Source organism: Malania oleifera, chromosome 3 (genome assembly GCF_029873635.1).
Source record: "Malania oleifera isolate guangnan ecotype guangnan chromosome 3, ASM2987363v1, whole genome shotgun sequence".
Taxonomy (NCBI): Eukaryota; Viridiplantae; Streptophyta; class Magnoliopsida; order Santalales; family Ximeniaceae; genus Malania; species Malania oleifera.
Genome location: NC_080419.1, coordinates 100,418,208 through 100,440,751, shown reverse-complemented (window position 1 = coordinate 100,440,751; position 22,544 = coordinate 100,418,208). Strand labels below are relative to the sequence as shown.

General features: G+C 36.1%; 2 protein-coding genes across 4 annotated transcripts in view; one reads left to right on the top strand and one right to left on the bottom strand.

The window, feature by feature from the left end:
* LOC131152045 (potassium channel KAT3) overlaps positions 1-19,322 on the top strand; it is a 25,176-nt gene extending 5,854 nt beyond the window's left edge. The window contains exons 2-13 of one of the 2 annotated variants that reach the window (XM_058103630.1): positions 12,459-12,674; positions 12,786-12,947; positions 13,621-13,678; positions 13,776-14,093; positions 14,222-14,461; positions 14,553-14,651; positions 14,762-14,794; positions 16,005-16,190; positions 16,370-16,447; positions 17,567-17,642; positions 18,541-18,690; positions 19,092-19,322. In XM_058103630.1, the coding sequence (XP_057959613.1) occupies positions 12,459-12,674; positions 12,786-12,947; positions 13,621-13,678; positions 13,776-14,093; positions 14,222-14,461; positions 14,553-14,651; positions 14,762-14,794; positions 16,005-16,190; positions 16,370-16,447; positions 17,567-17,642; positions 18,541-18,690; positions 19,092-19,195 (1,720 nt within the window). In that variant the 3' untranslated portion in view covers positions 19,196-19,322. The remainder of the gene's footprint in view (positions 1-12,458; positions 12,675-12,785; positions 12,948-13,620; positions 13,679-13,775; positions 14,094-14,221; positions 14,462-14,552; positions 14,652-14,761; positions 14,795-16,004; positions 16,191-16,369; positions 16,448-17,566; positions 17,643-18,540; positions 18,691-19,091) is intronic. The other variant, XM_058103632.1, reaches the window with a different exon arrangement.
* On the bottom strand, positions 15,114-22,544 carry LOC131152046 (uncharacterized). Of its 2 annotated transcripts, none has more exons than XM_058103634.1 (4): positions 22,294-22,544; positions 20,183-20,234; positions 19,457-19,617; positions 15,114-15,590 (listed from the first exon to the last, which is right to left on the bottom strand). In XM_058103634.1, the coding sequence occupies exons 1-3, from the start codon at positions 22,394-22,396 to the stop codon at positions 19,461-19,463; spliced, it is 312 nt and encodes a 103-aa protein (XP_057959617.1). In that variant the 5' UTR covers positions 22,397-22,544; the 3' UTR covers positions 15,114-15,590; positions 19,457-19,460. The 2 variants fall into 2 exon arrangements, with proteins under 2 accessions (XP_057959617.1, XP_057959616.1); XM_058103633.1 differs by having other exon boundaries at positions 22,213-22,530.

Genomic DNA, 22,544 nt, shown 5'->3' with positions numbered 1-22,544 from the left:
TAATACTGAATGCAGAAAAAATGATCATAGGGTCTATAAGGAAACAGTAACTGAAGCACTGACAATAAGGGGACATTCTCAAAGTCGTAAACCTGGAAGAAGGAATAAATCTTGAGGGAGACCTGCTAAAGATGAATGCACCTTTTGTTATAAGAAAGGACATTGGAAGAAAGATTGCCCTAAATTGCAGCAAAATAATAAGGGCAAAGCACATTCTAATGCCAATATTGTCAAGTGTGATGGAAGTGAGTCAGATTTTTCTCTTGTTGGAACATCTTCGACACATTTCATGGTGAGTGGATTTTCTATTCTAGTTGTTCCTATCACATGTGTCCTAATAGGAAATGGTTTTTTAATTTTGAAAAATTAGATGGTGGGGTTGTTTTTATGAGAAATGATAATACTTGTAAAACAACTGGAATAGGTTCATAATACAATTGAAATGTCAAGATGGAACTGTTAAAATCTTGACTGATGTCAGATATGTTTCAAGTCTAAAGAAAAATTTGATCTCATTGGGTGTCTTAAAATCTAAAAGCTTCACTATTACTTTCAAAGATGAAACCTTAAAGGTAAGATCAGGTGCACTTGTGGTGATAAAAGGTACTAGGAAAAATAACTTGTATTATTTTCAATGTAGTACAGTTATTGGCTCAGCAGTTGTTGTTTCTGAGAAAGATGCAGGTTTAGATACAACCAAGTTATGACATATGCGATTGGCACACATGCGTGTGAAAAATCTTTGCAACAACTGGTTAAGAAAAGTTTATTGAAGGGTGCAAAGGTAGGTAAGTTTAAGTTTTGTGAACATTGTATTCTAGGAAAATAGGCAAGAGTGAAATTTGGCACTACAACCCACTAGATTGAAGGTGTTTTAAACTACATACAGACAAATGCATGGGGGCTTACCAAAACTATTTCATTGGGTGGTATGTATTATTTTGTCACTTTTGTTGATGATTTTTCTAGAAGAATTTGGGTGTATGTTATGAAAAATAAAAATGAAGTGTGTGATATTTTCCTTAAATAAAAAAAATTGGTTGAAACTCAAACTAGCAGAAAGATCAAACGACTCAGATCAGATAAGGGTGGTGAGTACACGAATGATCCGTTTGTGAAGGTATGTCAAGATGAAGGTATTGCTCAACACTTTACAGTTAGAAATACACTACAACAGAATGGGATAGCATGAATCAAACTTTGCTAGAGAAAGTTTGGTGTATGTTGTCTAATGCTGGGTTGGACAAAAAGTTTTTGGGTTAAGGCTGTTATGTATGCGTGTCATCTTATTAACCGCCTACCATCAGCTGCTATTAGGGGAAAAACACCCTGTGAGGTATGGTCTGGAAAACCTGCTAATGATTATGATTCTTTACATGTATTTGGCACTGTTACTTATCATGTTAAAGAATATAAGTTGAATCCTAAAGCTAAGAAAGTAATATTCTTTGGGATTAGTACAAGAGTCAAAGGATACCATCTTTGGTGTCTAGAGACGAAAACAATTTATTCTAAGCAGGTATATAGCTTGTGATGAGCTTGCGATGATGAAGAAAATAATACGTAAGGAGTCACCAATTAAAGAAAAGACCAACAGTACTCAACAATAGGTGGAGGTTGAGACAATTTTGGGAAACTCAGTGAGAAATGAGGTTGCACGATGTAACTCTCCAGTTACAGTAGGGAACAGAATACAAGAAGAAGAGATTTCAATCCGAGAATCTTCATAACAACAAGAACCAATTGTTTCTCAGAGGCCAATAAGAGAAATTTGAAAACCTGCTCGGTATGCTAACATGGTGGCCTATGCGCTTCCAGTTGTAGATGATGATGTTCCTTACACTTTCAAAGAAGTAGTGAGGAACTCTGAATCAAAAAAAATGTAAAAAAGCGATGAATGAAGAAATGTAGTCTCTTCAGAAGAATCAAACTTGGAAGCTAGCCCAGTTGTCCAAGGGTAAGAAAGCAATTGGTTGCAAATGGGTTTATATAAAGAAAGAAGGATTTCCATATGCAAATAATGTTCACTTCAAAGCTAGATTTGTAGCTAAGGGCTACGCACAAAAGAAGGGCTACGCACAAAAGGAGGGCATTGATTATAATGAGGTATATTCTTCAATTGTTAAACATTCTTCTATTCGAATTTTGTTGGCTTTGGTAGTACAATTTGATCTTAAACTAATTCAGCTCGATGTAAAAAACTGTATTTTTACATGATGATTTGGAAGAGGAAATTTATATGATTCAGTCAAATGGATTTAAGGTTTCTAAAAAAGAAAATTGGGTTTGCAAACTGGAAAAATCGTTGTATGGTTTAAAACAATCTCCAAGATAGAGGTACAAACAATTTCATCAATTTATGATTAGTCACAAGTACATTAGAAATAAACATGATCATTGTGTTTATTTTCACATACTACAAAATGGATCTTTTATATATTTATTGTTATATGTTGATGATATCTTGATAGTTTCAAAGAACATGGAAAAATCAACAAACTGAAAAGTCAGTTAAATCAAGATTTTGAGATGAAAGATCTTGGTGAAACAAAAAAAATACTTGACATGGAGATATGCAGAGACAAAATGAGGGGAAGAGTCAGTTTGACTCAAAAATAGAATTTGAAGAAGGTAGTACAAAGTTTTGACATTTCTGAGCAGTCAAAACCAGTTAGCACTCTGTTTGCTCGTCACTTCAAACTTAGTGCATTTTTATCTCCTAATTAAGACGAGGAACGTAAGTATGTCACAAGTTTTTTATGCAAGTGCAGTTGGTAGTCTGATGCATACAATGATTTGTACAAGACCTCATATTTCACAAGTTGTTAGTATGGTGAGCAAGCATATGCATGATTCGGGCAAAAAACAGTGGCAAGCTGTGAAATGGACTTTACGATACATATAAATACTATAGATGTTGGTATAGTATTTGAGAAAAATAATATTATTGATCAACGTATTGTTGGATATGTGGATTCTGATTTTGTAGTTGATCTAGATAAACGTCGATCAACTACTAGATATGTATTTACATTTGCTAATGATCCAGTTAGTTAGAGGTCTACCCTACAGTTTACTATTACTTTGTCTACGACAGAAGCAGAGTATTGACTCACTCGAAAAATGAGCAGCTCGGAAGCTATCCCAAGTATAGGAGTTTTGTCGTGTAATACTAAGCCCAAGGGCTAGATCGTCTCCTCAGGGAATGCGTTTAATCTCAGATTTTATGTTTTTCCAATCGAAATTAAAAAGGTATTGAACTCAGTTCAAATTCGGGGGTTTTCAAGATTGTGGAGACTTAAATGAAAATACAAATTAAAGTCCTAAAACTAACACGCACGGAATTAAATAACAATAAAGGAAACCCTAGGCTACTCAAGGAAATACGTAAACACGCATTACTAAAGATGGCAACTACAAATAAGGAATTAAAACACACGGGAATGGAAACTTAATCAAACACAAACATGCACTAAAAATCGAGACTTTAACGCGAACCAAGACCTTGAAGTAAAATTAAACTATTAACGATTTAAACGAAGACAAAACACGAGAAAAACAAAACAAAACAAAACACAAACTTTAATAAAAACTTAAACTAATCAAGCTTCAATCAAAAATTAAACTTTAAAAGGGTTACTAATTTAATTTCTAAGATAAAGACAATTAGATAAAGAAATAAACATTGTATCAAAAATGAAGACCTAACTAAACATTCCCATAAAAATTCTTACTTTAATAAAGATCCCAAAAGTAATCAAGTCTAAAAGAAACTTTAACAATTTAAAGAATACTATCCAAGCAAATAACAATAATAATAATAATAATAATAAAAGAAAAGAAAAAAAACTAAAAGAAAATTAGAGAGAAGAAAAAAAAATTAAATAAAAAGATTTTCTAGAGAAAAGAAGAGAGAGAGAGAGAGAGAGAGAGTAAAACAGGGGATGCTGGAACAGCTGCTGCCATGGAAGCTACTAGAGTGCCTCGGGTGCTTGGCTTGCTAGGTTTGCTATGGTGGCTGCTATCCTCTGCTGTGCTCGGATGGCTGGCAGATTGGAGGAACAGAGGAGCTCCGGTGCTGTGTTCTTAGTAGCAGACTGCTGCTGGTATGGGCCTCGAAACAGCAGACTCCCAGCTGTATTGGAGTGGTTGCTGGAACTTGGGTTGCATGGAGGCTCGCCGGAGTTGCTGTGTGGAGCTCGCTGCTGTGGCTTCTGCTGCTGGTAGCAGCAGTGACTGGCCGGAGAGATAAAGAGTAGAGAGGGGGAGTAAAGAGAGGGCAGAAGAGAGAAAAGGGAAGAGAAGAGTTAGAGAAGAGAAAAGAGGAGCAGAAAGAAAGAAAGAAAGAAAGGCTACGAAGAGAGAGGGCAGAAGAAACAAAAGAGAAGAGTTAGAAGAAGAAGAAGAAGAAGAAAAGGGCGAAGAAGAGAATGGGGAGCCCCGGGGGCTGCCTGCACAGGGGGAGGAAGAGAAGGGAATTTAATGATAGGGGAGAAAGCCCTAGACCCGGATCCGGATAGGAGACCCGACCTGGATTGTTATATTTTTTCTTTTTTTTCATTCTTTGTTCATCGCAAATATGACTCTTCTGGAGCCCGTATCTGATGCGAACCTCAACCGACACGCGTTGAGACCCAACAACCAATGTTGGAATACTTGCCCAAGAAAGCTAAAATTCAGATTTTGGATAGATATGAATGGTAGACCTCGACCCGTTGTTTACGACAAACAAGAACCTTGGTATATACGACCTCAACCCGTTGTTTAGTGTGAAACAAGAACCTCGGTATAAGGAAGACGCCACAAACGGTGGTGGAAAGCCGTTTGATAAGTCGTTGGTGAACGCCACGGGAAATCCCGATAAGTTCGAATAGTTCTTCAGAGAACCAAGAAGCAACAAAGCCTCACATTTTTATTCCATTCAATGAATCCCCCTTGTTCTCACAATAAGAATGCTTTTATAGGCATAGCCTATGAGACAAAGCATTAAACACTTCAAACCACTCTCAACAACTCACAACAACCTACTAAGACTTTTTGCAAGATTACAAATTAGACTCAACAACTCTCAACAACTTACTAAGACTTCTTGCAAGATTACAATTAAATATAACACAAGTCAAAGGTAGGCTCAACAACTTACTAAGACTACACAAACAAACAAGTTGTCTTGCATGATTACAATAATAACACAAAATTCAAAGAGTCAAATTCCCTATTTGAATAGCACACCATTATTAAGGAGATTAACACATTTAAGCTCCATCAAAAACTTCGATTAAGTTTAGTAGACCTTCATATTTCTTTCGACCAAGCTTGGAGTGCCCCACTTTTGAATAAGCCCAAATATCTTGAATCAGCCCGTGAAGTATTTCTTTGATCTTCTTGGATCTCGCTCTGATGATAGGCCCAACTGAAACATATAATGGATCCTTCCATGGTGCTTATTGATTCTCATCAGTATCTCACAAAACTCAAAACACAAAAGTTGTAGATAATCCTTTCTTCTTTCTCTAGAAATTTGAATCGTCTCGATCGGAGCTTAGATGAAAAAGTTATGCACGAAATACGAACAGGTGTTGGTTTTGGTTCCCGAGAATTTTTCTGCGACAAAAAATTACTAAAATTTCATAAATAGTGTAATAAAGTTCAAGAATGATGATTTTGACACTTTATTAAAATATTGGATAATTTTGGACATTTAATTAAAAATATAAACCGTAAAGCCCGGGTTAAACGTCCAATTACGCAGTTTCGACGTGTAATCACACCCTCCAACTAACGTTTTGTTAGTCTTTAGCAAATGATGTGAATGAATCTCAGGGTGGTATCTACAACTACATACTCTAGTAATCATGAAATCAATGCACATGCGACAATATTATACCATTTCACATACAAGAATACTACTAAATTTCACACAAGTTTGTTCATATTCAATGCACACGATTCCAAAGCACGTCACTCATGTGAGTTTCATCGTTTATATGTCATTTAAGAGCAGTATACTCACATGAAGTTAATCAGTGGCACATTTTGAGTTAATGCAGTCATATAAGTCCAAGTATAAACAAGTAAACTCTCGAAGTGTGTTTGATGTATGTGACTCAGTACACCTAGGATACTAGTGGACACGTACAGAACGATCGTTTTGACTCGGCCTAACTAGTATACCCTCAAGAACACTCAAAGAAAATGGGTTCACTCATCATATGTGAGGAGGAGTGTCGCGATCAAACAACCCACATATTAAAAGGAACAACGCTAAGTATATGGAGTGGACTAGTCTGGAAAGGATCTAGCCTATCTATGAGGTGTCGGGTCCTTCACCCTAGCATCTTCTCACCTACTCGCTATATCCAACTGAGACCACCCTAGATTAACTCATTCACAAACTTGTCGTGAATACACCTGAGGCATTAACCGGTTGAAGCATCTTCATACACGGAAAATATGTGTTGTCCTTGACTTTTTGTGATATGTATGTGGATCAAGCATTGACTTTTCATTTCATGCGCATGTGTATTGTTTATTCTTTATTTTGCTCATTCTTCATTTTCTGTCTTTTCTTGATCAATTAGGACAATCATAACACTTCTTTTGTAATCTTCATACCATCAATGGGAATTGAGCTCGAATACTAGTCCATGAATTAAGTCTATCTCAGGGGTGACTCAGCCTTCACATTTTGAGTAGGCTACAAGAGCTAGGTTTCTATCTCCCCACTAGGTGTCACCTCTAGGTTAGCAAATCAAAACATAGACTAGTGTACAAAGGAATCATCCAGAAGAAGAGAATTAAATTCCCTGAACTCTGATTTGATATTAACGCTTAAAAGGACGATAAATAGTTCAAGGATATCTCACAAGGTGTCATAATCTCCACGAGTGTTCTCTCAGTATTCACAGGAAACCCTAAGTGCAATGAATAACGTGAATGTGTTTATTCTGCCTCATGAGATACCGTGTAAATACAAGAAATTATATAACCAAATTAACACGAATGTACTACCAATCATTTCTTCATAGAGTCATAAAGTCATATAAAGAGAAACTACGCATGATTGACTCAAGTGTGTCATTCTGAAGTTATACACAAGTATGTGAAAGGTATGAGTCAGTGTTAAGCATGGCATAATGCAATGTAATCCTTCAGTGCTCCTCCTTCTTTTTGATTTTTTTTTTTTTTTGAAACCTAGTACGTGTACGTGCACAGTATCACATGCAAATGCTCATCCCCCCCCAACTAAAGTGGAACATTGTCCTTAATGTGAAAGTATAGGGGAAATAGAAAATACTGTACACGGGAAAAGTAAGGTGTACCTGAGTGGCGAAATAATGGAAAACAAAAATCAAACTACGAGAAAATAGACTTGAAAATTAACTAAAAATAAAATAAGATAAAAGGAAAATAAGGGAAAGAAAAACATCACAATTGTCTTGGCGGAGGCTCTGGAGGAATTTCGTCTGGTGGCCGCAGGTCTATAAATTGTATCGGCAGGTCTCCAAATTTGAGCCGCCACAGTGGATCAGTCTTCATACCTACACGAAAATCAACCTCAAATGAATTAATGCGTGTCAAAATACCAAACAATTTGTGTGCAGGTCGACCCTCGTGTGTGGATAAGAAAGGGTCTTTATTCAACATCGTGTCCAGGAAATGTGCTTCTTTACGAACTAACGTGTGATGGGAAGTTATTGGAGCAATTACCTGTAGTTCTTCAAAAGCATCAACATTAAAAGTTTTACCTGGTTCTTTGAAAATTATATCCTCACCAGACTGGTCACCCTCTTTGTCGGGTGCACATATTATCGTACCACTGTAGGGATCTACTTCCACATTAAGCTCCTTAACATCTGATTCAAGTGGGAGTGACGGTTCTATGATTTCTGAGCTCGGAGTATAAGGTACCACAGGTTGGTACTCCGTATGGGTATCAGTCTCCTCATCAACTAACTGCTCCGCTTCTGGCCCCGTTTCCTTTTATTTTTCTTTAAATTCATCTATTTCAGCCGTAACTTCTGGTGCTGGGACAACTGTTTGCCTGACGATGAGCATCTCAGGTTGGGGAAATTCTTTCTCGCTTCTCGAAGTTGTGGTGGCCTCTGTTGCCTCAAAGAGATCATCGTGTATTTGTTGTTGTGGTTACTGGTACTCTTGAGGACTAGGCTGAGGTTCTGCGGGCAATTCTTTGTTTTCTAAGATGTCCAACTGCGTGCTTATCGCATTAATGGTATCCCGCAATTCATTATTATGATCGACTTGAGTTTGCATGAATTGTTGGAGCATGTTCGCCATTTGTGCTATGCTATCCTCGAAAAGGTCCGACGGCGTACTGCTCTGAGGTATCTGTTGTGGCTGATATTGAAGCGGAGGGTTGTTTTGAAAGCTTTGTGGCTCATATACATCTCCACCACCGATTGTGCTGATAGGGCGTGTAGTTATGGGTGCCTGAGTGCATCGTGTGTTGCACTTTGGGACATTATCAGCTAAGTAATCAAAGAATGATAATACCTGATCTGGATCCTCGCTGACGGGCTCTCCATTAGACATAGTCTGGACAAAACACTTGCAATCAAAGGTAAGAGCAGTATAAAAATAATCAGCTAACCTCCATGAGTCGAACCCATGATGTGGGCAAGTACTTGGTAGATCCTTGAATCGTTTCCAGCAAGCCCCAAATGTCTCGTCATCCTGCTGCACAAAATTAAGAATCTGTTCCTGCAAAAATTGAGTTTCCTATGAGGGACAAAATGCATGCAGGAATTCATGCTCTATATCAACCCAATTAGTGACAAAGTGAGGTCTCAAGGAATGAAACCAGATCAGTGCCCTATCCTGCAAAGTAGTAAGAAATAAATTCAGTCTAGTAGATTCGTCAGTTCTAGCATGAGAGAAAAACATGTTGCAAGTTAACTCAAACTCTGCTTGGTGCTGATAAGGGCATTCAGATTTCAACTCGTAGAACTCGGGTAATAGTGACGTCCTCCCGCGCTGCATCATGAAATTAAGCTTGTCATAAGGCAAAACAGTGGAAGAGGATGCAGTGACATATTCAAACTGCAAAAAGTCCATTATCGTGTGCGGTGCAGGTGCGGCCATTTTTCAAAACTCGACAATTTTTTTTCTATTTTTTTTTTCTTTTTCATAAAACTAACAAAAATGACGGGAAAAACGCAAATTTGAGACTAAGACCGACATTCCCCGACAACGGCGCTAAAAACTTGACTCACTCGAAAAATGAGCAGCTCGGAAGCTATCCCAAGTATAGGAGTTCTGTCGTGTAATACTAAGCCCAAGGGCTAGATCGTCTCCTCAGGGAATGCGTTTAATCTCAGATTTTATGTTCTTCCAATCGAAATTAAAAAGGTATTGAACTCAGTTCAAATTCGGGGGTTTTCAAGATTGTGGAGACTTAAATGAAAACACAAATTAAAGTCCTAAAACTAGCACGCACGGAATTAAATAACAATAAAGGAAACCCTAAGCTACTCAAGGAAATACGTAAACACTCATTATTAAATATGGCAACTACAAATAAGGAATTAAAACACACGGGAATGGAAAAACACAAACATGCACTAAAAATCGGGACTTTAACGCGAACCAAGACCTTGAAGTAAAATTAAACTATTAACGATTTAAATGAAGACAAAACACAAGAAAAACAAAACAAAACAAAACACAAACTTTAATAAAAGCTTAAACTAATCAAGGTTCAATCAAAAATTAAACTTTAAAAGGGTTACTAATTTAATTTCTAAGATAAAGACAATTAGATAAAGAAATAAATATTGTATCAAAAATGAAGACCTAACTAAACATTCCCATAAAAATTCTTACTTTAATAAATATCCCAAAAGTAATCAAGTCTAAAAGAAACTTTAACAATTTAAAGAATACTATCCAAGCAAATAACAATAATAATAATTATAAAACAAAAGAAAAAAAACTAAAAGAAAATCAAAGAGAAGAAAAGAAATTAAATAAAAAGATTTTCTAGAGAAAAGAAGAGAGAGAGAGAGTAAAACAGGGGATGCTAGAACAGCTGCTGCCATGGAAGCTACTGGAGTGCCTCGGGTATGGTGTTCTTGGGTGCTTGGCTTGCTAGATTTGCTATGGTGGCTGCTGTCCTCTGCTGTGCTCGAATGGCTGGCAGATTGGAGGAATAGAGGAGCTCCGGTGCTGTGTTCTTGGCAGCAGACTGCTGCTGGTATGGGCCTCGGAACAGCAGACTCCCAGCTGTATTGGAGTGGTTGTTGGAAGTCAGGTTGCAAGGAGGCTCGCCGGAGTTGCTGTGTGGAGCTCGCTGCTGTGGCTTCTGCTGCTGGTAGCAGCAGTGACTGGCCGGAGAGATAAAGAGTAGAGAGGGGGAGTAAAGAGAGGGCAGAAGAGAGAAAAGGGAAGAGAAGAGTTAGAGAAGAGAAAAGAGAATAGCAGAAAGAAAGAAAGAAAGAAAGAAAGAAAGAAAGAAAGAAAGGCTAAGAAGAGAGAGGGCAGAAGAAACAAAAGAGAAGAGTTAGAAGAAGAAGAAGAAGAAGAAAAGGGTGAAGAAGAGAATGGGGAGCCCCGGGGGCTTCCTGCCCAGGGGGAGGAAGAGAAGGGAATTTAAGGATAGGGGGGAAAGCCCTAGACTCGGATCCGGATAGGAGACCCGACCCGATTTGTTATATTTTTTCATTTTTTTCATTCTCTGTTCATCGCAAATCTGACTCTTCTGAAACCCGTATCTCACAAAACTCAAAACACGAAAGTTGTAGATAATCCTTTCCTCTTTCTCCATAAATTTGAATTGTCTCGATCAGAGCTTGGACGAAAAAGTTATGCACGAAATATGAACAGGTGTCGGATTTGGTTCCCGAGAATTTTCCCATGACAAAAAATTACCAAAACTTCATAAATAGTGTAATAAAGTTCAAGAATGATGATTTTGGCACTTTATTAAAATATTGGACAATTTTGGACATTTAATTAAAAATATAAATCGTAAAACCCGGATTAAACGTCCAATTACGTAGTTTCGACGTGTAATCAAGTATATGGCAGCTTCAGAGTTAAGGAGTAGATTAAGTGATTTTTGGGCTTGCCTATTCCATACTACATGCATCTTGGACTTGGATGTCCCATCAAATCATATGCCAAGAAGTCTACAAATTTGAGAATAATTAATGCTTGTGTTTGTCTCAAAAGAACATCCTCATCTTGCCCTTAGTGACATGTCTTCTTCATATTTCCAAAGAAAATTTTAAGTTAAAGATGTTTGCCACCCTTTTCAAGTCATTAGATTCTATGTTCTTACGCAAGGAGACTAAGGTGTGTGATCAAGTTTGCTCTATTGTGTTTGTACTCTTCCTCATGAGTCTTCTTAGGTGTCTATATCAATAGTTATAAGAAAAAGTACTTTTGAACCAACTTCTTCTAATCATAGTGCGGTTATAAGGAATTCCTTTGTGGTGAAGTCAACTAAAATTAATGGCAACGAGTCTTGTAGAATTAATAGTCCCATGTAACACCACAATTTCCATCTTTGATCTCTAGCCATTGACCATGGCTTGCATGGACAACGGTAAACATGTCCCAGTGGTTACCATAGTGGGCTGGCAACCGAATATGGAGACAAGTGGCTCCTCCCCATTAGTAGCAAATTTCTTTATCAACAATATGTTTTATGCTATTGTATAAAATTCAAAACAAAGACGTACTAGACTCCTTTGCAAGCCCAGGGACGTGTGCTACTCAACTCTCCGGTTATGCATAGTGAAAGAGTAAGCCATAAAATGTTTGAGGGCGATGACGGAGAGTTATAATATAAAGCAAATTGGTGACTAGTAATGTAAGAGTAGTTTGAAGAAAGGACTAAAAGAAGTCGAAGAGTTTTATTACCTTCTTCTTGTTCAATTATTTTTACCCAAACAATACTTTAAAATAATAAAATTTCACCAAACATACAAAGTGCTGTCCATAGTTAAATAATTTATTTATGGACAAACATTTTGCTTAATCATAAAACATGCCCATCGGATTCAATTCAATGAGGACATATTGACCAGTTCTTTGTAATAGAATATAAATATAAACTAATTCGTCTAGAACCTAGCTCGGCCCTTTGTCAACCCCTCACTACTTTACGAGTATGAAAAATGAAACACTATCCTTCATAGGGACTCATCATGGACTACACCCCACGAGCCATGAGCCTACAAATGACCTAGCTAAGCTGGCTAGTACCTCACCAACCAGATTCCATGTCTCTTCTATTATTTCCTTCTAGTTAAACCATGCGGCGCATGCTTGTAAGGGGTCATAGTACAATTTTAATAGAATAAGAATGATACCCATGATGTACAATCCTGCGATATCAAACTCGGGATGATAGAAGCCCTTTTAATTTTGTTGGGAGGAAATTAATGTTTGAGAACATAATTAGCACGATGGCGATGGCGATGGTGATGGTGCAGGTGGTGGCAAACGTTTCTGGTGGTATTGGTGGTGTACTCAGCATGGGCATCGCCGTTCGAGCTAGCATTCAGAGAAGTGGCTACGAGGTCCCTCATGCCCATGGACATGGTGGTGGACGCCTTCTTCGCCACCGACATCATCCTCACCTTCTTCGTTGCCTACTTGGATAAATCCACCTATCTCCTCGTTGATGATCACAAGAAGATCGCCATCAGGTACTTAATTTATACTTGTATGTGTGTATTTGTTTTGTACATGAATATGTACAATGCGTTGAATGCAATTAATATACATACTGAATATTTTCGTGGATATACATATAAAAGGTATGTTACCAAATTATGGTTCCCCATGGACCTAGCCTCCACGTTGCCATTTCAGTTTATATACAGTGTCGTCACCGGCAAAATGCGTCCCGGTGACGCTTTTGGCTTCCTCAACCTGCTCCGCCTCTGGCGTCTCCGCCGCGTCAGCGAACTCTTCTCCAGGTATCAGAAGTCCCTGAGTTGGGTTAGCTACTATTGAACTTTAGGTTTAGAAGTTAGATCTGAAGTTTGAATGTTCGTGAGTTTGAACAAAATATTGTGTAAAATTATATAGTATCTAAATTATAATTTTATTCTTATATATATATATATATATATATATATAAAGATCATTAATTTCACCATTTTTTGTATACACTTAAAACTAGTCTGGCCTACCTACTCTTTACTCCATATTTGATAATTTGAAATTCAAACTTTGGATCTAAATTTAAATAGAATTTTTCACAAAATGAAACACCATAAAATTGAATTGAATTCTAGTCAAATCCAAACAAGTCCAAATCTAAAGTTCAAATTTATTGCTCTAAACATAACCTTCAAGATTCAGATTTTGTCTGAGAAAATAAAAAGGAAAAGAATAAAAAGAAAATTTATTTTTTACTATATTTTCTATAGATATTAAGTACTATTTAAAGTAAAAAATTATTCTAAAGTGAATAAAAATTAAGAACAATCAAATGTTATGCATAAAATCAAATTTTTCTTTTTTGTCACATTCCTTTATTTTTTGGCGTAATTCTTTTTCTTTCTCTAATGTTTTTCATGTTTGGAACCGTGCCTAAAAAAGAAACCTCTTCTAATCAAACAAAATTTCATCAATCCATTTATCCAGGCTAGAGAAAGACACGCGCTTCAGCTACTTCTGGACAAGATATTGCAAGCTCATAAGCGTAAGCGTGAATTAGTTCAATTACCTGCTCCCTTGAACCATATATCCCAGTTCACTTTGAGCAGCTAGCTTCATCTGGGTCTTCCCATCAATTGCAGGTTACCCTATTTGCAGTGCATTCAGCAGGCTGCTTCTACTACTGGCTGGCCACACACCACAAATCCGAAAGCGATACATGGATCGGAGCTCAAATTCCCAATTTTGAGGAAAGGAGCATCTGGCTTGGCTACACCTATTCAATGTACTGGTCCATTGTCACCCTCACAACAGTTGGCTATGGAGACCTGCATGCTGAGAACACAGGAGAGAAGGTTTTCAATGTGCTCTACATGCTTTTCAACATTGGCCTCACTGCCTATATCATTGGCAACATGACCAACCTCATTGTTCACAGCGCCGTCCGAACCTTTGCCATGGTAAATTTAATTCATCGATCCTTTTCTGTTCCATCGAAGCATATAGCTAGCTAGCTTGTTTCATCGAGATACATTGCCTGCAAAAACATAGCTCAGTTTTGCCATAAACCACATTGTGGGTGCTGCAGAGGGATGCAATAAATGAGATTTTACAATATGCAAGTAAGAATCGACTCCCGGAAGGATTGAAAGAGCAAATGTTGGCACACATGCAGCTGAAGTTCAAGACGGCAGAGTTGAAGCAAGAAGAAGTGCTGGAGGACCTGCCCAAGGCTATAAGATCAGGCATTGCCCAGCATCTGTTTCTCAGAACCGTTGAAAATGCTTACCTTTTTAATGGAATCTCTGAGGACCTTGTCATCCAATTGGTAATGCATTAATTCGATCCCCGCCTCTATTATATTTAGAAACTTCTTATTGCACGTTTTTGAGGTTGAACGATGATGATGATGACAACAGGTTTCAGAGATGAAAGCAGAATATTTCCCACCAAAGGTTGATATTATCTTACAGAATGAGATACCCACAGATTTTTACATTCTAGTATCAGGATCAGTGGTATGGCATCTCTCTCTCTCTCTCACGTGCACACACACACACACACACACACACACACCCACCCACGCCCACACCCAAGAAGCAAAATCTGATGATGCCTGAACCTGCAGGATATGCTGACATACAAGAATGGGATGGAACAGGTATGTCTAGTGGATTCTTAAGAAAAGAAAGTTCAGATTAGCTTAGAGTATGTGGTGAATAAAATCATCCAACTCCTAAAATGAAAATTAAATTACACATGAAGTAGAAAATGCTCCAAAATATATGTTAAAAACAATAATGTTGCATTTGGGAGTATGTATTTCGGACCTTGAATTCGGATTTATGTAGATTTGAATAAATTTCAATACAATCTTATATTATATCTTTTTCAAATCTAATACAAATTAAATCCAAGGTCTCTCTAAACATAGGGTAAGAGATGTAAAAAGATGGCTACATCAGCACATGGGCGCTCACATAAAAGAAAACTACTTTAAAAATCTTGTTCCACAAGATATCAATCACCTCGATTGAGAAACATGGTGCAGAGGAATAAAAGCGAATGGTACATGAATAAGACCAAGATTAAGGGTCCTGTTTGTTTCTATACAAGTTCTGTATGCTTCTTGTTATCACAGCACCACAGCATTTTGCTTCTAATTCAATGACCAGGTCTAGCATATTCAGCAATCATCAATTATTGGGAAAATAGGGAGGAAATCTACATATTGACTCTTCCCAACAAAAAAATTCTACTAACAAAGAGAGTCAGTGACTGAATATTGCAAGATTTGGGAGGACCAAATATCTACTTGATACAAGCAGTGACCATTTATCAAACCGAATCCTGCAAAAGGTTTCATCCAACAAAATGGTGATAGCCTCAACTATAGTTGTAAGATGAAGCAGCCCTCACAAAATAGAGTTTGTTGTCTTCACAGTTCCCAAAAACTCCTGTGGTGTAAAATTAACAAACAAAATTCAGTAAATCATGATGAACATGTCAGACCTCAACATTTTTACGGGCATAAACAATAATAGCTGTAACAAAACAAGAATGCAAAGTGTCATAGGTAGCAATACAAATATATGTAGCTAAGAGGCATGTAACATTTCCCAAAACAAAGAAAAAAAAACCATTGTTTTAGTGAAAAAGATCAATGGTATCATTCCTCGAATAAGACTTGGGATGTCAGTTATGTTCATGTTAGCAATTCTGGAGATTACACGAATCAGTTTCCATAAGTTTCAAAAGTATTTGTAGAACGAAGCTAAGGATGAAGAAACACTGATATAAAAAACTGAAATATATAATACAGAAGTAACATGAACTTTTTATTATGTTAACTAAGTTCATGAGTTTTTCAGTTTTTGACAAAACTGGGGCCAGCAGACATGGTAGGAGAAATTGGGGTAATTCTCAATATTCCACAACCTTTTACAGTGAGAACAAAGAGGCTTTCTCAGGTGATCCGGATCAGTCATCATAATTTCAAGAAAATGGTGCAGCCACATAATGATGACGGGAAGACAATGATCTCCAACTTTATTCAGGTTTGGAAATTGCAGACAAATTTTAAAATGAATTTATATATATTCAGTGTTTTCTCTGCTTTCCCAAATCCATCAGTTTTTCATGTTGTAGAATATTATTGGTCAATTTTTTGCTCAAATATATTTTAATTCACTCTAATATACAGACATATTTGTTATACTGACACATCTATGCTCAGTACTTGAAGGGCTTAAAACAGGAGGTACAAGAAGAAATACCGTTTCTTCCAGAGTTGTTGGGTGAGCTGGAGATAGAGGTAAATGTTCAACTGAGAAAGATTGTTGTGTCTACACAAGTAACTACTGTTGATTGATACCTCCCTATGTGGCTGTTTTTTTTTTTTTTTGGAAGAAAAAGAAAAGAAAAGGAAATTCATGAACTGAAGCAGAAATTTCAAGGCTAGAGTATTAATTAATTCTTGCAGAATACAGGTAGATGACAGCATACTATTCAGTTTATAGGAATTTTGAGAAAGAAAAGTAAAAATATTAAAAAAGTTGTAAAATGTGCAGGAATATTCCTAGATTTAGAGTTATCTAAAGATGCATGCTGCATAGTCACAGTTTATAATACAAATTTTTTATAAAAAAAAAAACCAATGTAGTTGATAAAAAATTTATGAAAATTACAGCTAACATGCTCATAAAGTTATATAGAAAAAATGTTAAAGTTACATTAAGCATCCAAAAAAATGTTTCAAATATCTTGTAAATTAAGAAATTTACTTAATAACAAATGAATTACATCAAGTACACTGCATTGAAATCTCATCACTGAAATTATGAAATAGAATTACCATTCAAATAATAATGCAAGGAACAATTTTCAAGCACATTCTGTTACCAACATGTGGCCTCAGGTAAACAATTTCCAATTCACAAAATTTTGATGTTCCTTGCCAGCAACAATTTGCTTAGAACATTGTCTTAACTCAAACTTTGGCCAATATATATATAACGGGGAAAATTTCCCATGCTAGAATTATCAACTACGATTAAGGGGCGTCCCCGGGCCACAAGGCTCCCCACTTTGTGAGTGTAGGGGGAGGGTCGTCATAGAGAACATAGCCTCACCCCTGCTTTTATGATTTAGCCAACAACTCTATGCTCTCTTAGAAACAAATGTGTGCTTAAACATCCAATGATGAAGTTAACGTAAGTGGAAAACATGAAAATCCCAATGAATAGCTCTATTCAATATTTTTCAAGCATACACACTGCTTTGCTTAACAATAATTTTTATAATAGAACTCCAACAAAATGGACTTAAGACTCACAATTAATAGGCATCACCATATAATTATGAGCGTTGCAATTGTTACTCGATGAACATATCAAGAGTTTGAGCTAATGATGTTTATTAAATGTTCATGCAGCACACAGAATCAAGTGAGGAACCACAAACTCATGAAGGGTTGAAAACAAATTATCATGGAGATCCAAATATAGAAGGTTAGTAAGCTCAAGCCAGACTTTAGTCATGCCCATGAGACATTTAGTAGGCAGAGGTAAATTCAGTGGCTACAGGAACTGGAAAAGATAAAGGTTAATCAAGAACTATTGGTCCTAGAATTATAAATAACCTCCTGTACCATATATCTGCCCACGTGATTAATAGAATTGTCCAATGTTCAGCTATTATTTTCTACGAGGGAAATGCTACACAGGCCCATGGATACTATAACCATGATTAGCTCACAACCTCTTGAATTGATGACTGCAAAAAATGCAAGTAATTTCTGCTGGAATACTAACCCCACAATGAGTTAACTTCCACTCTTTTTATTGTGTGCTTGGCTCTCTAATCTGTCCATAAGAGCTCCAACATGCCTATTAAGATTGCTCCAGTTTGTGCAAGAATTAGAACATGGCAAAGAGATGACCACATTTTCGAAAATATGGATCAAAGAAGAATAAGGCATACATATAGCCTTCTAGCATTTTGCACACAAGCATGTGTAAAAAGTTCATCCTATGTCAAATATAAAACTCAAATTTTGCAATTCAAGTATCTATGTAAATTTTCTGGCTTAGTTATAAAAATAAATAAATATTTTACTTTTGCAAAACAGGCACCATATTAATCAACAAGGAAACTTCATGTTTTAAAGCCAACATTCTTGCTATTTGCTTGCTCACATAAATGAAAAAGTAGTATAGAGATGTTTACATATTTGTTTTCTTTAGTCAGTGTGCCTCAATATTTAACCTGTGTGTCATGAGCGATGTGTGTGCAAACATCAAGTCCATTTAATTTATTGGTAACTAAGCAGAATATACATTTTCTTTCTCCCGATGCTTGCCTATTTGACATCATCCAATGGAAAACTCCATGTTATTTTTTTTACAGGAACATCAAATACTAGTCCATTAACAAGGACATTACCCATACGATTGGTAATTCATGGACATCATCCAAATGAAACTACGATGGAAAATGAAAGCATGGGAAAGCTTATACATCTACCCGACTCAATAGAAGGCCTTTTGGGATTAGCAGGTATTACAGTAATGCCGCACAAGTACCTTAAAAGTTTCTCAAATATTTTTTTTATAATAATTATCATGAAAAATGTGTCCAAAGCTTAAGCAAGTGATTCAATAACAGCACATATCAGAATGTAAAACCTATCTTATATTATCTTACAATAAAATAAAACGCATTAACATTGCCACGTTTTGTGAGAGCAAAGAAAATTGCAGAGATGTAAAACTAAACATACTAGGCCTGAGAATTTTTTAAATGGCAAAAGTTATATTGACTGCAAATTTACATCAAAGTTTGTGAACATTTCCATTAAAATGCTGACCAATATTCCTGCATTTCCTCACATGTTCTCAATTTTCATTTATTCTATCCATTAATTTAAAATTTGCAAGCTCATTAATTTGTGGTTGCAGAGAAAAAGTTTGGCAGAAGAGGAAGCAAAATTCTCATGGCTGATTGCTCACAAGTGGAAGAATTGAGTGCTTTAAGAGAGAATGATCACTTGTTTATCTTCTGAAAATGTTCAAATATTAGCCTATACATGCAGTTGCTTTCTTCAAGCAATGACCTGAACAATTGTAAAGTTTGGATTGCATGAGTAATACATTAAAAGGAAAAAAGAAAACAAAGAAAGTATAACACTATCTGAAGGCAGAATAACCTCTGATGTATAAATGCACCTTTAAAGCACTACATGATCCTTTATAAAGTCATTAATTCATTGAAATGGTGAAAACCAGAGTTGTAAGATGGAAGATGTTAGGGCTTAGCAGCTTACAGAATCAGCTATTTTCTCTCTTGTTGAGAATGTCTAAGGCGGCATAAGCAGCTTGCTGAAAACGTTCCTTCTCTTCCTCCAAGAATTTCCTCCTCTCAAGAGCATACTCCTTGGATTTCTCTATGTCTTCCATTATTTCAGCAGAGTTTTGATCAATTTCACTATGAAGAGTTCATCAAAAGAGATGTAAGAAATGGCAGGAGAAAAACACATTTGATTTATTCTATCATTGTCTTAGAACAGGATTCCAGCATCCAACAAACAATAGAGAGAGAGAGAGAGAGAGAGAGAGAGAATAACATTTGAAAACAGAAGCTAAACAAGCCCACAAGAAGGAAGAACCAATGGGAAAAGGAGATGAGAACAAAATGAGGCGTGGAAGAGTGGTGATAGGGTTAAAGCAACTGGTCTGTCATGCATACACTAGAGAAAAGTGTTGAAACGAATTTAATACAAACACTATTTAGAAAGAAAAAAATTATACAAATCTAGAAATTGAATTGTCCTACAAAATTCAAGTTGCACCTAGGAGAGGAGAAGAAGAATTAGTGGTACTAAAAGGGAAAAGAGCAATTAGGCTGGCTATCATCCAAAGTAAAGTTATTACAGAAACTTGAATGCAATTTTTCATTTCAAAAAAAAAAAAATAAATAATTCCTTATGCATATTGGCTGGAGTTTAGCAGCAAACAAACTTCTCTGAAATTAGTACTGATTATTAGCTCACTTTATCATCTTCAGCATGCTTTCCATTGCTACTTGAATCTGCTGTGAGATATCTGCATTTCATTATCAAAGAGGTAAGGTGTTTCTGCAAACAAAATTTGTCATGTGAAGGAATCCTCGGGACCAAAGTGAGAGAGTCAGTCAGATTCAAGCATTCGTTCAATTCCTAATAAAAAGGGTCAGAAATCATCCACAAGCTAGAATGTTTGTGGTGTTTACTAACACATTTGAGAAAAGTACAAAGATCAATGTCACCAAAACTGAAGCACGTGAGAAAATTAAAGGCTCAACTGGAGCTACTAGGTAGGAAAAGGAAAAAAACTACAACAATTCATTTGTTTGCAACTGTTATATATAATTATACATAAAAGATGCATGAGTTTGTGTGTCTCTAATATTTCACTAAGTTGAATGCAGTGTTCAACTTACTTGAAATACCATCCAACACAGCACCTTGAAGCAATCCGTGAAATCACCCTCTGTGGCTTTCAATCTTTGAGTGAAAAAAAAAAAAAAAACTAATCTAATTTTTCAATTTATTTTCCACAAAAAGCTCAGTTTTATATATTAAATTTTGTACCAAATAAGCAGAAAGCTTTACTGTTTTCATGAACAAGAACAGTTTGGCTTTGAACATAACATTTAGCAATCTAAAAGTTTCCTTTTAACTCATAATTTGAAAATGACGAAACAAAAAATTGAGTGACAAATGTTGTCATCATATAGTCATCCTGAACAAATGTAGCAAATATTTTTTTATCAATGAGCGGAAGCATTGGGTTACTTGAATTAAACAGGTAAAGGATATAATTTCTGATATCCAAAATATTACATTAATTATGTCAGTATTCCTGTAAAAACAAGTAAATACATACGAATACAAGCATGAATAAAAAAAATATGCATGTTGATCCATTTCAAACTAAGGCGGAGAATATATTATAATATGAATTAACTAAAAAACAGTGATGAATGTGATTTTAACAAACCTCAAACAAGCCAGATTGGCTTAGCCTGCAATTATTTCATAAAAGCCAATGGGACTTCTTGTTAGTGAGTCATTCTTTGAAAAAATGGTTCATCAACTTCCCTATTTTATAAATTGGAGTTGCATTGAACTACACGGTTGAGAGGAACGGGTGAACATTATGAGACACCTATCATTATTCAGTGCAAGTCAACACCAAATTCCACATAATTTTCCTTCAGGTCAATTTTTCGAATGAGATGCATTTGAATATTTGCTGTTGAATAAGACACTTTTACTTTATAAGACATCTATTATTATTATTCAACACAAATTACAAATAAATTCCACCTAATATTCTATTACTTCAAAATTTTCCAGTGAAAAAGTCAAAGCAAGATCAAACTAAGCCATGAAGCTTCTCAAATTCAGGTAACAGCTGAAGCGTTTTAGTAAACTAGAAACAAGATAATTAATTCATATCTTTATGAGAAATGTCTTATCAATATTTAATTATCAAGACGGTAGAAATTAGTAGATAACTCAGCCCAATTGATGTGTTTGGATGCAAACAAAAAATGCAGCAGCCACCAAATCACATTTATAATTATGAATATCGTCTAATTAGACATTAGTGCACGAAAATTTTAATATAACATGTGAAAATGCACAAATAACAGCAAGAATCACATAAATTTAAACAAAACAAAGAAAATTCGCACAATTCATAATTTAATAGAAACAAACAGAAATTATTTTTTTTTTCGAAAAAATTATGTGAAACTACAAGTAAGCTTTTCCTGTTACATGATATTGCAAAGTAATTTATTACATTGTCGATTCAACATTATTCAACATCTATAATTTGGAATTTTATAAGTAAAATTAAATGCAAAAGACGCAAAAAGGTACGCCATCGAAATCTAATTAAAAAAGAAAAGTTTGATTCATTAAAAAAAAAAAAGTAAAAGTATCAGACACCTAGTATTGTTCAAGACCAAAGATCAAGCAAAAGTCATTGTAAAATCGGTAATGACAACGATTCAGAGGGAGATAAGACTTACACATTTTGAACAGTCTAAAAGAAACGCGTGAACAGAAAATTTGAATGGCAGCGATAGCAGGAGCGTGAAGAGAGAACAAACCATATACGACAGATGAGAGCTGAAATTGGCCATCGAGCGGTGGAAGGAGTGGAACATCGGAAGGAGATTGTGCAGACACCATTGCTGCTTTTGAGGGCTCCATGCCTGTAACTAAGAACTGCAAGAGGGGGGGAGGGGGAAGAGAGAGAGGGAATTTCAGGTTTTTTTGGGCGCGGGCTGAGCAAAACTTTTGAGCGTAGAAATTGGCTGCTTTCCACTTGTGCAACACTTACCTACAAATAGTTGTATAT

What these genes read in the sequence shown, in the direction of transcription:
- LOC131152046 (XM_058103633.1), bottom strand. Translation starts at nt 22,396, where the DNA reads ATGGAGCCCTCAAAAGCAGCAATGGTGTCTGCACAATCTCCTTCCGAT. An exon ending in TTTTAGACTGTTCAAAATGT is followed by an intron (nt 20,235 to 22,212) that starts GTAAGTCTTATC and finishes AATGAAATGCAG; the next exon opens with ATATCTCACAGCAGATTCAA. An exon ending in AGCATGCTGAAGATGATAAA is followed by an intron (nt 19,618 to 20,182) that starts GTGAGCTAATAA and finishes AACTCTTCATAG; the next exon opens with TGAAATTGATCAAAACTCTG.